Here is a 14226-nt window from a genome sequence, read left to right as displayed (position 1 = left end):
TGGGGTATGACAGAAGGGATGTTGGAACCTACTCATCCAGAAATAGCTCCCTAACTAGCATCCCAGTGCTGGAAACCCCCCTTTGTTTGGAAGCATTGGAGATTCCAATACGTTGGCTGGAAAAAAAGACCAAGTGGCAGAGCAGGACCTGAAGGGGAATGGGCTAAGGGGGGATCCCTAGAAAATTCTCAATGCTTTGAAGGCACCCTGACAAGCCAGAGTATGGGAATCCTGTGGATCTGTTATAGCAGGAGGCTGTTCAAAGGAGTAGGGGCATACTGAGAGTTGGGAAAGACTCTGAAAGCAGTCACATCCATCTACCCTACAGGAGAGCCTTAGAGGAGGCTGGGGAGAGGCATAGAGGTTTACGATGCTGGTTTGAAGAACACAGATTTACGATGCCAGGTAGAACTAGGTTTAAGTCTGCTGAGAACAAGAGAGCCCCAGAAAAGAGGCTGCCACTGCTTCCTCTTGAACCCCTCTCTTCTCCACAGCACCTTCCTCCTTGTTCTTCAAAGAGCATTTACTGAGGACCCATTCCGTGCCAGGCTGTGGGGACACAGGGAACAAGACCTATGTCCCACCCTGCCCTCAGCGAACTTGCATGACTCACATTCCAGTAGAGGGTGGGCTTGTCAATCAGCTCTGTCTAGGGAAACGGAAGAGATTCAGAGAGGGATTCCAAGGTGACTCTTGGGCTGAGTCCAAAAAGATGAGTTGGAGGTTGTCAAGAAGACAGGGGTCAGAGGGCATTCTGGGTACAGAAACAGCGAGGGTAAAAGTATATATAAAAGTATGAAGGAGCCTGGAACGGTCCTTTTGAGAAAGGTGAGACTGCCTTCTCTCTATAGTAGAAAGCGCCATGTTCCTTAAAACATCACCTAGCACTTGCACAATTGGCGCAAAAGGAGACTGCCTCAGCATGAAGAAGCAGGGACCCACCATGGGGGTCATTGAATGCACCACAGTGTTGTCTAGATCAGGCCGAAGCTTTCAGAAAAAGCCATGTGTTAAAGGCCTGGAGGTGACAAAAGGGAAAGCAATGGGAAGAGTAATAATAATAGAAACAGCTCATCTTTGTGGAACACTTCCTCTGTACCAGGGTACTTGACAATTTTCATAGAAATTTAAAGATGTTTATTATAGCACAATTTTGAAATCTATACATAGTTTTTTCAGAATATACATTTCCATAAGCGTTTTGAAGACCCTCATTTATACACACACACACACACACACACACACCCTGCTTCATTTTAGTTCCCATAATAAGCTTGTGAAGTAGACATGGTACTGTCTCTGTGCCAGTTTTCCAGATAAGGATCTGAAAGCTAGACTAGACAATTGGTCTTAGAAGGGATAATTCTGGGGGCCGGCACTGTGGCGTAGCAGGTAAAACTGGCACCTGCAGTGCCGGCATCCCATATGGGCGCCGGTTCCAGTCCCAGCTGCTCCTCTTCCAGCCCAGCTCTCTGCTAAAATGTGCCTGAGAAAGCAGTGGAAGATGGCCCAAGTACCTGGGCCTCTTCACCCACATAGGAGGCCCAAGAGAAGCTCCTGGCTCTTGATTTTGGCCTAGCCCAGCCCTGGTCATTGCAGCCATTTGAGGAGTGAACCAACAGATGGAAGATCTCTATGTCTCACCCCTACACCTGGCCTCTCTATAACTCTGACTTTGAAATGAATAAAATTTTTAAAAAGAAGGGATAATTCTGTCATCTTCCACTGCTAGGGTCCTCTGGAGATCCATTCTTCCTTCTCAACTGCTGGCCTGCCTCCATGGTCCAGAGACCAACTCTAACCAGAGCCACCAAGGACCTTCCCAGACAGAGACTCCAGGAGGGCTGGCTCAGGATGGGAGTGCCCAGCTTTCCCTCTTCAAAAAGGCAGTTGGGGAAGGCACCAGCTAAGACACCTGTGTCCCATATTGGCATGCTTGGGTTTGATTCCTGTTTTCAGCTCCTAATTCCAGCTTGCTGCTAATGTTGACCCTGGGAGGCAGCAGGTGATGGCTCAAGTACTTGGGTCCCTGCTATCCAGTGTGAGATCTGGATTGAGTTTCAGATTCTCACTATTTTAGGCATTTGAGGATTGAACCAGACAGTGGGAGCTCACACTCCCTGTCTCTCTGTCTCTGTCTCTCTGCTTCTTTCTCTGCTTGTCTCTCTCTCTTCCTCCCCCAATAAAAAAAGGCAACAAAGGGGAGTGGAACGGCAGGATTATAAACCCAGATGCCTATGGGGGCTAGACCCAAATGTGTCAGTATACTCATTAGAAGATCAGATGTATGTCCAACAAACGTTCATTTTCTTTTTATTGTTATTTTAATTATAAAAAACAACACAACAGCACAAGTACAGTATTAAATGGCAACTGACCCTCGGTCCCATGATGACCGTAAGGACAGAGTGGTGGGGACTGGAGTGATCCAAGAGCCATCCAGAAGGGACTGTGCTACTGAGCTCCAGTTGGTTATTATTTGGTGGGCCCGTAAGGACCAAGGTTACCAGGTGGTATTTTTCAAGAGAAGCCATAAATCTAGATTCTTAGATGAAATTTGAGGATTTTAAAATGCAAATAGTAAATTTATTTATTTATTTAAAGACTTATTTGTATATTTGAAAATCAGAGTTACACAGAGAGAGGAGAGGCAGAGAGAGAGGTCTTCCATCCGATGATTCACTCCCCAATTGGCCACAACGGCTGGAGCTGAGCCAATCCGAAGCCAGGAGCCAGGAGCTTCCTCCAGGTCTCCCACGTGGGCGCAGGGGCTCAAGGGGTTAGGGCATCTTCTACTGCTTTCCCAGGCCATAGCAGAGAGCTGGATCAGAAGTGGAGCAGCCGGGTCTCAAGCAGGCGCCCATATGGGATGCTGGCACTGCAGGTGGCAGCTTTACCCACTACACCACAGCGCCAGCCCGAATAATTTAAATTTCAAATAATTTTAAATTATTTGAAAACACTGTGCAGGGGCCAGTATTGTGGTAGAGGGTTAAGCCACTGTCCGTGACACCAGTGTCCCATATGGGTGCCAGTTTGAGTCCTGGCTGCTCCACTTCTGATCCAGCTCCTTGCTAATGCATCTGGGGAAGCAGTGGAAGATGGTCCAAGTGCTTGAGCCCATGCTATCCACAGGGGAGAGTCAGATGGAGTTCCTGGCTCCTGAGTTTGGCCTGGCCCAGCCTTGGCCATTGTGGCCATTTGGGAGATGAACCAGTAGATGGAAGATCTCTCTCACTCTGTCTCTCCTTCTCTTTCTATAACTCTGCCTTTCAAATAAATAAATCTTTAAAAAGAAGAAGACAAGATACACAGACAGACAGACATGACTGTGCAGGCCAAATAAGACACCCTTTGCTTACTCCTAGGTGAGCTTGGGGCAAGTTACTTAACCTCTTGAGCCTCAGTTTCCTAATACATGAAATAGGGGTAACACCGATATCTAAGAGAGTGCTTATGAGAACTGAATGAGGTGATGTAACTGAAATGCCTGCCACATAGTATGTGACTAATACATGAGAGCTATTGAGATGATGATTATTCCTATTTCAGTCTCTTACCTGAGACTTTCGTTCCAGTTGGTTGACAGGAAAGTCTGTACCCTTCACCTTCAAACAGACCCTGTGCCTTCTTCAGGGTGGTTTAGCTCTACCATTGCAGGCAGCAGAAGATCATAAAGATGTGCTCACACAGCAGTTAGCAAGCACGTATATATGAGTGAGGTAGGAGCATTTCCTTCTTTATACCCCTTCATACGACAAAGGTGGTGCTGGCTGATTTACAAAGCCATTCTAGGCTGGGAGGACCTGAGAAGGCTTGCAGAATGATTTTCTTTGGGCAGCATGGAGGAAACTGAGGCAGGGAAGCTAGGCCATAGTTCACATCTACTCTACCTTCAGTTCCTAGTAGGGATGCCCAAGGTGTTTAAGAAAGCTCCTGGCTGCTCAAGCCGAGTCTCAGCTATTATTTTTACATCATCCCTTCAGGCAGTGGTTCTGACTCCTGGTTGCCCATGACAATTACCTGTGGAGTGGTTTTTGAAAACATCAATGCAGGGGTTAGGCATTTGGTTAAGATGCCATTTGGAGCCCCTGCATCCTATATCATAGAGCCTGGGATTGAGTCCCACCTCCCCTTGCAATGCAGCTAATGCACCTGGGAGGCAACAGATGATGGCCTAAGTACTTGGGTCCCTGCCAGCCAGGTGGAAGGCCCGGATTGAGTTCTGGGTTCCTGGACTTATTCTGGCCCAGTCCTGGCTGTTGCAGGCATTTGGGGAGTGAACCAGAGAGTCGATGATCTCTCTCCCCCCCGCCCCTCAAATGAAATGTGAATGAAAGAAAGAATGAATAAATAAATAAATAAATTTTAAAAATGTAGAACTGGATTCGTTGAATAACATTTTAATGATTTATTTATTTATTGGAAAGGCAAGGATGAGGCAGGGAGATCTTCCATATGCTGATTCAGTCCTCAAATGCCCACAACAGCCAAGGCTGGGTCAGGCCAAAGCTAGGAGCCAGGAACTCCATCTAGGTCTCTGAGATGCATGACAGGGGCCCGAGTACTTAAGCCAACTTCCAATGCCTTCCAGGCACATTTGCAGAAAGCTAGATTTGAAGCAGAGAAGCCAGGACCCCAACCATAATTTCAATATGGGATGCCAGTGTTGCAAGTGGCAGCTTATCCCACTGTGCCACAGCACTGGCCCCAAGAAATATTTTTTTAAAATCTGCACAGGGACCTGTCCCTTAGTTTTATGACCCCTGAAACAATCTTTTCTAAAAAGATTTATTTATTTGAAAGACAGAAAGAGAGAAAGAGCGAGCGAGTGAGTGAGCTTCTATCCACTGGTTCAGTCCCCAAATGGCTGCAATGTCCAGGAATGAGCCAGGCCAAAGCCAGGAATCAGGAACTTCATCCAGGTCTCCCACATGCGTGGCAAGGGCCCAAACACTTGGGCCATCTTCTGATGCCAGGCACATTAGCGGAGAGCTGGAGCGGAAGTGGAACAGCTGAGACTCAACAGGCCCGCATGTGGGATGCCAGCATTGGGGGCAGCAGCTTAAGGCGCTACATCACAGCACTGGCTCAGGCTACTACCCTTGACACAGTCATAAGCCAAACTGCACATGTGTGTGTGTGCATACACTTATTTTTCTGGGGGCCTCAAAGGGCTGTGGGGAGGATACATGGCATAAGCACATGGGGCACTGTGGGGAAAGGGCTGCAGCTCTAGGTTGCTTAGCCATCACACAGCAGGGACCCACGCAGACAGACCGTCTCACCTCCACAAGCCTCAGGGTCCTCACCCATCCCACTGGGCTCAATAATCACATCCTGTCGGTTTCCTCCAGTGCTTGTGAAGGTGTAGTGAAGTACTGCATCACATACCAGAAAGAGCTTTGCCAAAGCCCAGCCTCCGTCTGCACGAGGGAGGGCCCATTATTACAAGGTTAAGGAGGGTGTGGGTGGGGAGGCAACAGAGGCAGCAGGGAGCAGCCTTACACATTGAGAAAAGGCCACGGATGTTAACAAAGCAACTCGCAAATGAGAGCAAATTAATATGGGGCCCAGCAAGAACAGAACATTTGCACCACAGGAGCAAAGCACCCATTGGAGTAGCTGTGCCTTGCCAGGGAGAAAGGAGTAGAATAGCAGAGGAAGAAGAGAGAGGGGCGATGCTAGGGAGGCTTGCTCGGGCTGCGAGCAGAAGGGAAGGGGCTAGCCATGGAAGATGGAAAGGAAATGGGGGGGGGGGGTCAGGTACCCCAGGTGGTCCAGGAGATCAGGCAGGAGCACCTGACAGTCCTTAGGGGAGGGAAACAGTTGTGGGGGGGTGGGTAATGGTAGGGAGTGGCCCTCCAACTTCAACACGTTTGGACTCATCCTCTAGCAACTGGTCCACACCACAGGGCTTCCGCTGCTAACTGCAGAGCCAGTTACCTCCCACTGCCCACCCCTGCTGCCTTCTTTTTCTTCATTCTGTGAAACAACTCAGAGGCATGGAGGTGGGCAAACCCCAATTCAGGAAAGCCCTTGGCAAATCTTCATAGAGAAATGGCCCAGGAAGGAGGAGCTGCATTGGACCAGAGTGGAATCCTAGACTAGGACAGTGTTCAAAATCTTGTATGGCCTATATGGCAGGGGTCCTGACCAGTCACAATGAAGCGTCCCTAGAATTGGAGCAGTGTTCTGGGGGGCCCCTCCTGAGCCAAGTGTTAACCCATCAGTTGCTGTATTGGAAGAGGGAGAGTGCCAGGACAGTTGGTGACACTTGGAGGGGCTGGGAGCAGCAGCTATTTACCCATGATGAAGTGAGGGATATAAGATGAGGGCAAGTGAGATGCTGGTACGCATGCTCTGGAGGTGGGGGGGGGGGGTGATGTCAGCCCTGATCCTGAGGCACGTAGACTCAATCCTGGAGGGCATAGGGGACTCACAGGCACACAGACACTACTGGGAACCTGAGGAGTCCTGTCTGCCAGACGGGCAAGGGGGCCAATTCTGTCTTTGCTTCCATAGCAAAGGGTGGGCCAGACACTGGTTGCACTGTTGACTAGCAGCGCCAGCCCATGCCCATAGTGCTAACCCTTCGTCTCTGCCTACCTCCCCACCAGACACAGTGCCATGCCCCATGTCCTGGAATCAGGGCCCACTCTTGCAGAATATCGATCTGTTTCAGACCAGACAGCCTAGAATCTGACCTTAGTAAAGCAAGAAGGAACCCTGGAAATTAGCAAATGTAGTATTTTCTTTTTTAAAATGTTTATTAATATGAAGAGAACAGATTTTATGCATTCCATAGGTACAGTTCTAAGAAGACAACCACACTTTTCCCACTCCCCTGTCCCCATCCCCCTTCTCTTCATCAGTTTTTGCAAAACCATAATTTTAATCCACCCTATATTCACAGGCTTAATTCACCACTAATCATAATATTCAGCAAGTAAAAAGTAGGAAGACCACAGTTCCACAGGCATATAAACAAGAGCTGAAAACAATAATCATATCCCAAAATTTCTATTTCATTCCTATACATTTTTGTATTATATATTAACTGCCACAGATCAAGGAAAACATGATGTTTTGTCTTTTGAGACTGGCTTATTTCACTAAGCATAATGATTTCCAGTTGCATCCATTTTGTTGCAAAAGACAAGATTCCATTCTTTTTTACAGCTGAGTAGTATTCCATAGTATATATACATCACATTTTCTTTATCTAGTCATCAGTTGATGGACATCTGGGTTGATTCCATATCTTAGCTATTGTGGTTTGAGCTGTAATAAACACAGGGGTAAAAAAAAATAACCACAGGGGTACAAATAACTCTCACATGCTGATTTCATTCCATTTGAATAAATTCCCAGGAGTGGGATGGCTGGGTCATATGGTAGATCTATTTTTAGATTTCTGAGGAATCTTCATACTGTCTTCCATAATGATTGTACTAGTTTACATTCCCATCAACAGTGGATTAGGGTACCTTTATTTCAACTTTCTCACCAGTATTTATTGTTTTTTTGATCTTTGGATGATAGCCATTGTAATAGGGGTGAGTTGAAACCTCATTGCGGTTTTTATTTGCATTTCCCTGATGGCTAGTGATCCTGAGAGTTTTTTCATGTGTCTGTTGGCCATTTGTAATCTAGTGCTTTCTTTTGCAAATGGGGAAACTGAGGCCTAGGGCCATCCATCTAATTAGTTCGAGGCTGGGATGAGCAGCAAGATGTTCCTGCTCCCAGCCTGGTAGATTTTCTGAGCCTTCTTGCTGTTATCCCAAGTCTTCATTATGTTTGAGAGAAAATGCCAGAATATCCTCAGGGCCACCCTTACACATAGGTAAACATGATGTGATCAAATATGTCTCCACAATTGCCTGTCATTGTGCCTGAAATTTCACCCTTGGTGATTCATTCTTTCGGAGCTTGAAGCTTTCTGTTCTTTCAGGAGACTATAGACAAGGGATTTATTGACAATCACCAAGAAGAGGCTTTGTAAATTAGACCCAGGTTATACAGTTGAGGCAGAGTGGTGGCAGCTGGCCCAGAGAAGATCAGGCCAGGGTAGGCATGGGAACTCAGGGCAAGGGGGTGCCACCCTGATGGAGCAAGGAAGAAGTATTTGCTAAATCCACACACACAGCTGTCATTAAGCCCTGGCTTGGACATTCAGGAAGCTTTTCCCCTGGAGACCGTGCTCTGACCTGGGGGGCCTGATCCCTGCTGTGTGGCTCACGCCAGGGAGAAGAGGGCAGAAGTGTGGAGCATAGCATCAGGCTGACTAGGGCGGCCACCGGGGCACTTTATTAAGAGGAGCAGCCTAAGCAAGATGGATGTGACAAGGGGATCTATGAAGACGCTGAGAGGAGCTGCAGCCGCAAGAGGGATGGGCTCCAAGACTGCCAAGAGAGGCTGGGTGTGGAATCTGTCTATTCTGTACCTCGTGCAGAGATGCTGGCTTCAGGCACCCTGGCCCGAGGCCGAGGTGTTTGCTTGCTCCCTCTGACTTCCATTCTAGCACGGAGCTTGGCTGTGGCTCCCAGGTTCCTGAGCCGTGCCTGTTCTGCCATCATTTATAGCATTTGGACATCCAAAGGGTTTCAGAGTGACAATCTGGTGGGAAGAAAGAAGGGAAGGAAGAAGGTGAGGGGCTCAGTCTAGAAACTTTTCCTCAATGTTTCCTTAGAGTCTGTGTTTCCTTGGGGTATCCGAGAATGCTTCTGGAAATTTGGAAACTTGTCTTGAAGCTGTGTTTGTAAGCACAGCACTCATAGTTCCTTATCTGTGAGGTCTGCATTTGCATTCGCAGATTCAACTGTGGATAGAAAATATTCACCCAAAATTGTGTCTATACAGAACATGTCAATATTTCCTTGCCATTATTCCTGAAACAATACAGTAGTGCAACTACTTACCTAGCACTTACATTGTATGAGGTATCATAAGTAATCCAGAGATGATTTAACGTATACAGCAGGCTGTGCAGAGGTAATATGCAAATGCTATGCCATTTGACATAAGGCACTTGAGCATCCCTGAATTTTGGCGTCCATGATGGGTCCTAGAGCCAATTCCCCTCTAATACTGAGGGGCAATTATAATGTAGATTGTAGGCACACTTCTGGGGGCTTATGAGGATGAGCAGAGTAAGCTGAAGACACCCCCAAAAGTCTCCACTAGTACTATTGCAGATCTCAGCTAATCTGGGCAGAACACAGAACTCACAGTTTCTAATAAAATAAAGCATCCACCTTCATGGCCACCCTCTGCTATCTCACACAAGCCCCGTGCATCCTGGACGGGTGTTTCTGGGGGCCTCTGGTGGTTTCTACCCAGTCACCTGCAAGTCCTGGAGTTGAGTGGGCTTGGGTGAGAGGAGAAGGCTGCTATTGCTAGGAATTTGAAAACTGGAGCCAAGACTGTCCCGTTGATTCCATTGAAGTTGCCCCCGAAAAAAATCTCCCCGGCTTCAGGCCAGGTCATTACTAACCTGTGTGTCATGGGCACTGCTGAGGGAGAACAATATGTCACAGAGCAGAGACTCCTGCTCAGGAGCAGGCTCCGTGATTGGAGGAAGATGGAATTCAGTGCAATCAATTTGGGAGAGTCAGCCAGGATTTCTTTTAAGCTTTACTTCCCAGCAGCCCCCTTCCACCTGGGAGACAGACTAATCTCTGACATTTGTCTAGTGGCTTTATACTTTCCAAAGCTCCTGCACATCCATTATCTCCATGGAGCCTTGCAAAACACTCCCATGATGGAGGATGGGAAGGTGTTATTATCCCTGTTGGACCAACAAGAAATCTGAGGCCCTGAAAGGAGACATGACTCATCCAGGGTCACACCGCTATTTAATCAAAGAACTAGGACTTCAGGTGTGTTTCCTCACTTCCAGCCCTGTGATCTTCCCTGCCTCTCGTGGACTCCTCTTTCCCGCCCCCAAGAACTGGGGAGGTGCCCTGTACCCAGCACAGTGCCTGGCACAAAGCAGGTGCAGACAGGTAAAGGGGAATCCTCAAAACGTTCATGCAACATGTGTGTTATGAAAAGACCAGGCACAGATGTAAAAAATGTTTTCCACCAACATCAACTTACTTTTTTGAATTCAGTGTTCCCACACACTTTTTTAAAAGATTTATTTTTTATTTATTTGAAGGAGAGTTACAGAGAGAGGTAGAAACAGAGAGAGAGGTCTTCCATCCAAGCACTTGGGCCATCCTGTACTGCTTTCCCAGGCCATAGCAGAGAGCTGGATCAGAAGAGGAGCAGCCGGGACTCTAACCAGCGTCCATATGGGATGCCGGTACTGCAGGCTGGGGCTTTAACCCACTGTACCACAATGCCCCCCCCCCCCACTTTATGAAGTCGCCTCCTGTCTGCTAAATGACTGCACAAGCAGAGGCACAGCAGGAAGGGACGCAACTTTTAAAACTGCTCTTCTTTTAACCAGAAGGAAATGCTGTGTTCCTTCATCATTTTGAAGTAAAGAGTTAAGAGGGCTTTCCCATCTCGCAGGTGTCACTGCCAAGGCCCAAAGATTAGGGTAGCTCCTATCGGGAAGTCTTGGGGCTTAATCTCCCAACAAGGCTGCCTTCTACTGCTTTTAAAAGGAGGAATGGGGGCCCACGCCATGGCTCACTTGGTTAATCCCCCGCCTGTGGCGCCGGCATCCCATATGGGCACCAGGTTCTAGACCCGGTTGCTCCTCTTCCTGTCCAGCTCTCTGCTGTGGGCCGGGAAGGCAGTGGAGGATGGCCCAAGTTCTTGGGCCCTGCACCCGTGTGGGAGACCAGGAAAAGCACCTGGCCACTGGCTTCTGGCTTCGGATCTGTGCAGCGCCAGCTGTAGCACCCATTTGGGGGGTGAACCAATGGAAGGAAGACCTTTCTCTCTGTCTCTCTCTCACTGTCCACTCTGCCTGTCAAAAAAAAAAAAAAAAAAAGAGGAATGGAGCTGTGAGTCCTCATTACAGTAGCAGGAAGGGGTCGGGATCAACCTCAGGGAAAGGTATCCTCCCCATGTTGTCTCTGCAAGCCCCTCCTCTCCGCCCCCAGGGTGGTTCTTGAGAGGTCTACCATTCCAGGGATGCCCACTCGTGTGGTTTCCTGGATGGCCGCCTGAGCTGAGACTTCCTGCTTTTCCCACCTCCCGCAGGGCCTGGCACATAGTAGGTGTACAATAAACGCTAGATGAATGAACTGAGCAAAACATCCCTAGGCACTGCAGTCAGGATCCTGCTCCCCACCCCAGAGCCCCATCTCCACCTCCAGAAGCCAACTGACCTGGAGTTCCTACTCGTCCCCAGCCCGGTCAGAAAAATAGGGAAACAGGAGGTGGAGACATGGATATTCAAATGAGGCTTTGCAGCGGCACAAAGTGGCTTTCGTGGCCTGCAGCCCTGGTTTGAGATCCCGCAGGTTTCCCGTCTTGGCCCCACCACTTCGTAGTAGCTCTTGTACTGGGAGCTGTTTGCTTTGTGACTCTTGAGCCTCGGTTTTATTTTCTGGACGATGGCGAAGATGCGGGAATAAGAAAATGGATTCAAAGCACGGCAGCGGGCACTTCGTAAGCGCTCCCCAACAGGCAGCTGGATTATCAGCACACCTTGGTGCTTGGAGCCTCCCCTGCGCGGCTCGCCCGAGGGGCGCGTTTGCAGTGCGGAGGGGAGGGGTGGCGAGGAGTGCGCCCGCTGCCCAGGCAGCCAGCGCAGCGCGGGCGGCCAGGCGGGAAGGCAGCCGCCGTGTTTACCAGCTCCTTGGCCAGTTCGCCACCTTGGCCGCGGCTCTGGGGCCGAGCCAGGCGGCTCCTTCTTTAAGATTCTGATCACAGCAGGGGCTGGGTTTCTAAGGCGGGCGTGCTCTTTCTCTTCCTACAGAAGCCGCTGCCTCTACCGTCAGCGCTGGGCACAGCCAGAGGCAGCGCGACAGAGAGAAGGCAAGAGGGTTCCCGGGCCGGGCTGCCGCCCCGCTGTGGCCCGCAAAGGGCCCCGACAGTAAGTACCGCGCTCGCCTGGGAAAGAGCTAGAAATCAGGGCGCCTGGCCATGGGGTGGGGTGGAGTCTGTGGGAATAGGAGGTGGGTCGCTGAGTGCTAGGGTCCTCGCCAGCCTCTCACAGGGACTTGGTGGTGGCGCCGGCATGGGCCCCCTCTTCCTGGGTGTGTGGCGGCCTCAGAGGGACGGAGTTGCAGCGCGTCGGCAGCAGCGCATCCCTCTCCATCCGTCCTCCTGAGCCCTCAGCATTGGTTCGGGTCTGCAGACAGCGCACGGGTCTCCCCTCACGCCGCCGTCCAAGAGGAAATTAGGAGATGCGTGGGACTGGGGTTTCAGCCGCTGGAGGGAAAGTGGCAGCAGGTGCGGGAAGTTTTCCTGCCGAGGGTGGGGGTAGGGGGGCGGAGAGGGAGGAGGGAGAACGCGGGAAAACGGGACCAGCCACCATGGGAGCGGGACGACCCCTCCAGCTGCCCCCACCCCACCCCAGCTCGTTGCTCAGGGGCTCCAAGAAGCACTCCAGGTTTCTAACCGTCCCCTTCCACCCCTAATGCACGTCCATTTCCCGGGGCCAAAACCTGCTGGCTGATCTGCCCTCAAAGGACTTGTCAGCGTTCACAAAGCTCCGTGCGGCTGAGAATCAAGACCCCACCTAGAACGTGTTGCACTAAATGCAGAAGCGTTGGTCCATGGGACAGTGCAGGAGCACCTGCCACTTTTCTTGGGTTGGGAAATCCTCAGGAGGGAGGGGAAGCCCTGAGACCTTCTCAGACAATACCCGGATTTCTCCTGTGTTGTTCAATGCCCAGTCACTCATCTTACTGTGCACTGGGCATTGAGCTAAATTCCTGACCTACTAGTAAGAATTCATGTGCAGTAGGGACAGTAGCTCATTGTAAAACATTTTTGTGTGCCAGGCATAGTTCTAAGTGCTTGGCACACACATGATCTCATTTAATCTTCACAACAAACCTGCGATGCAGATATTAATAGTATTCCCATTTCACAGATGAGGAAATTGAGGCACAAAGAAGTCCTGGAACCCAAGGCTCCATAGCTAGGGAGAGGCAGAACTAGGATTTCAACTTTGGTGTATTTCAGCCTCCCAACGCATCACTGTTAACTATAGAAAGATGGTGAGAAAAAAAGTTGGCCTTAACCAAATAGTAAAATAGAGGTTGATTTCCCTTCAGCAAAGCTTATTTATTCTGTAGATCTGAAGTTAAGGCTGAGGTCCAAAGAGTTTTGAGTCAATTTTTAAGTCACCCCATTACATCCTGTGGAGAAAAGCAAACCGAGTGGGCCGTAACAAGCAGCAGATCCCATTAGTAGATTTCCAGTAGTAATTGCTAATAGTAATAATTGAGCACTTATTTTGCACCAGCACTTTCTGTATAGCTAGTCTTTATGTAGGTACTTTGAAAAAGGTTATGCCAAGGGCCCCATTTTACAGATGAGGGAACTGAGGTTCAAGAGGTTAAATAACAGGACTGCAAGCCACATCTTGCAACACTGACATCCCATATGAGTCCCAGCTGCTCTGCTTCTGATCCAGCTCCCTGCTAATGTGCAAGGAAAAGCAGCAGAAGATGGCCCAAGGGCTTGGGCCCCTGCCTCCCATGTGGGAGATCTGGGTGGAGTTGTCGGCTTCTGGTTATTACAACCATTTGTGGAATGAACCAACGAATGGAAGATTTGCTCTCTCTCTGTCTGCAAAAGAAGAAAGGGAAAGAGGGAGGGAGGGAGGGAGGGAAGAAGGAAGTTAGTTACATAAGTTGCTGGAGTTGGGATTCTGCCCCGCTCCACCAACTCCAAAGCCCAGGTTGGATCCACCCTTTGGGAGATTTGTGCGGGATTTGCCTGCATCACAGTTCTCCCCCCAACTCCCTAACCAGTTTCCCAGAGCCTTTAACCTCTCCATTTCTCAGCCCCGCTCTGCACCAAGGGAGGAATTGTGCACGTTGGTGGAAAAGGGATTCCTAGTGGAGGAGTGTTCTGCGTGGATTTAGGTTTTGCTGTTGCACTACATAGCCATGCCTGGAACATCGATAAGTTCTGCTTTGGAAATTTTATTAATTAGACAAGTGTCTGGTCTGCTGACTTGGAGTCGTTAATCCGATATTATGGCTCCGTCTGAGTGCCTCTGTGAGGAGCTATTTTGTAAAAAGTTTTTAGAGCTGTATTTGGCATCTTGTTTCATGGCCAGGACTTCAGTAACAGCAATTATAGCCC

At 49.3% G+C, this 14226-nt stretch overlaps 1 protein-coding gene across 4 annotated transcripts in view; it reads left to right on the top strand.

The window, feature by feature from the left end:
- FRMPD3 (FERM and PDZ domain containing 3) overlaps positions 1-14226 on the top strand; it is a 146352-nt gene that overhangs the window by 48256 nt on the left and 83870 nt on the right. For all 4 annotated transcript variants that reach the window (XM_070067469.1, XM_070067474.1, XM_070067468.1 and 1 more), the window contains exon 2: positions 11882-11998. Coding sequence is in view for 3 of the 4 variants with exons in the window: in XM_070067474.1 (XP_069923575.1) it covers positions 11882-11998 (117 nt within the window). In the remaining variant the exon portion in view is untranslated. The remainder of the gene's footprint in view (positions 1-11881; positions 11999-14226) is intronic.

This window comes from Oryctolagus cuniculus, chromosome X (assembly GCF_964237555.1).
Source record: "Oryctolagus cuniculus chromosome X, mOryCun1.1, whole genome shotgun sequence".
Lineage (NCBI taxonomy): Eukaryota > Metazoa > Chordata > Mammalia > Lagomorpha > Leporidae > Oryctolagus > Oryctolagus cuniculus.
The sequence above is the reverse complement of the archived record's forward strand: the minus strand, read 5'-3'. Positions and strand labels throughout refer to the sequence as shown.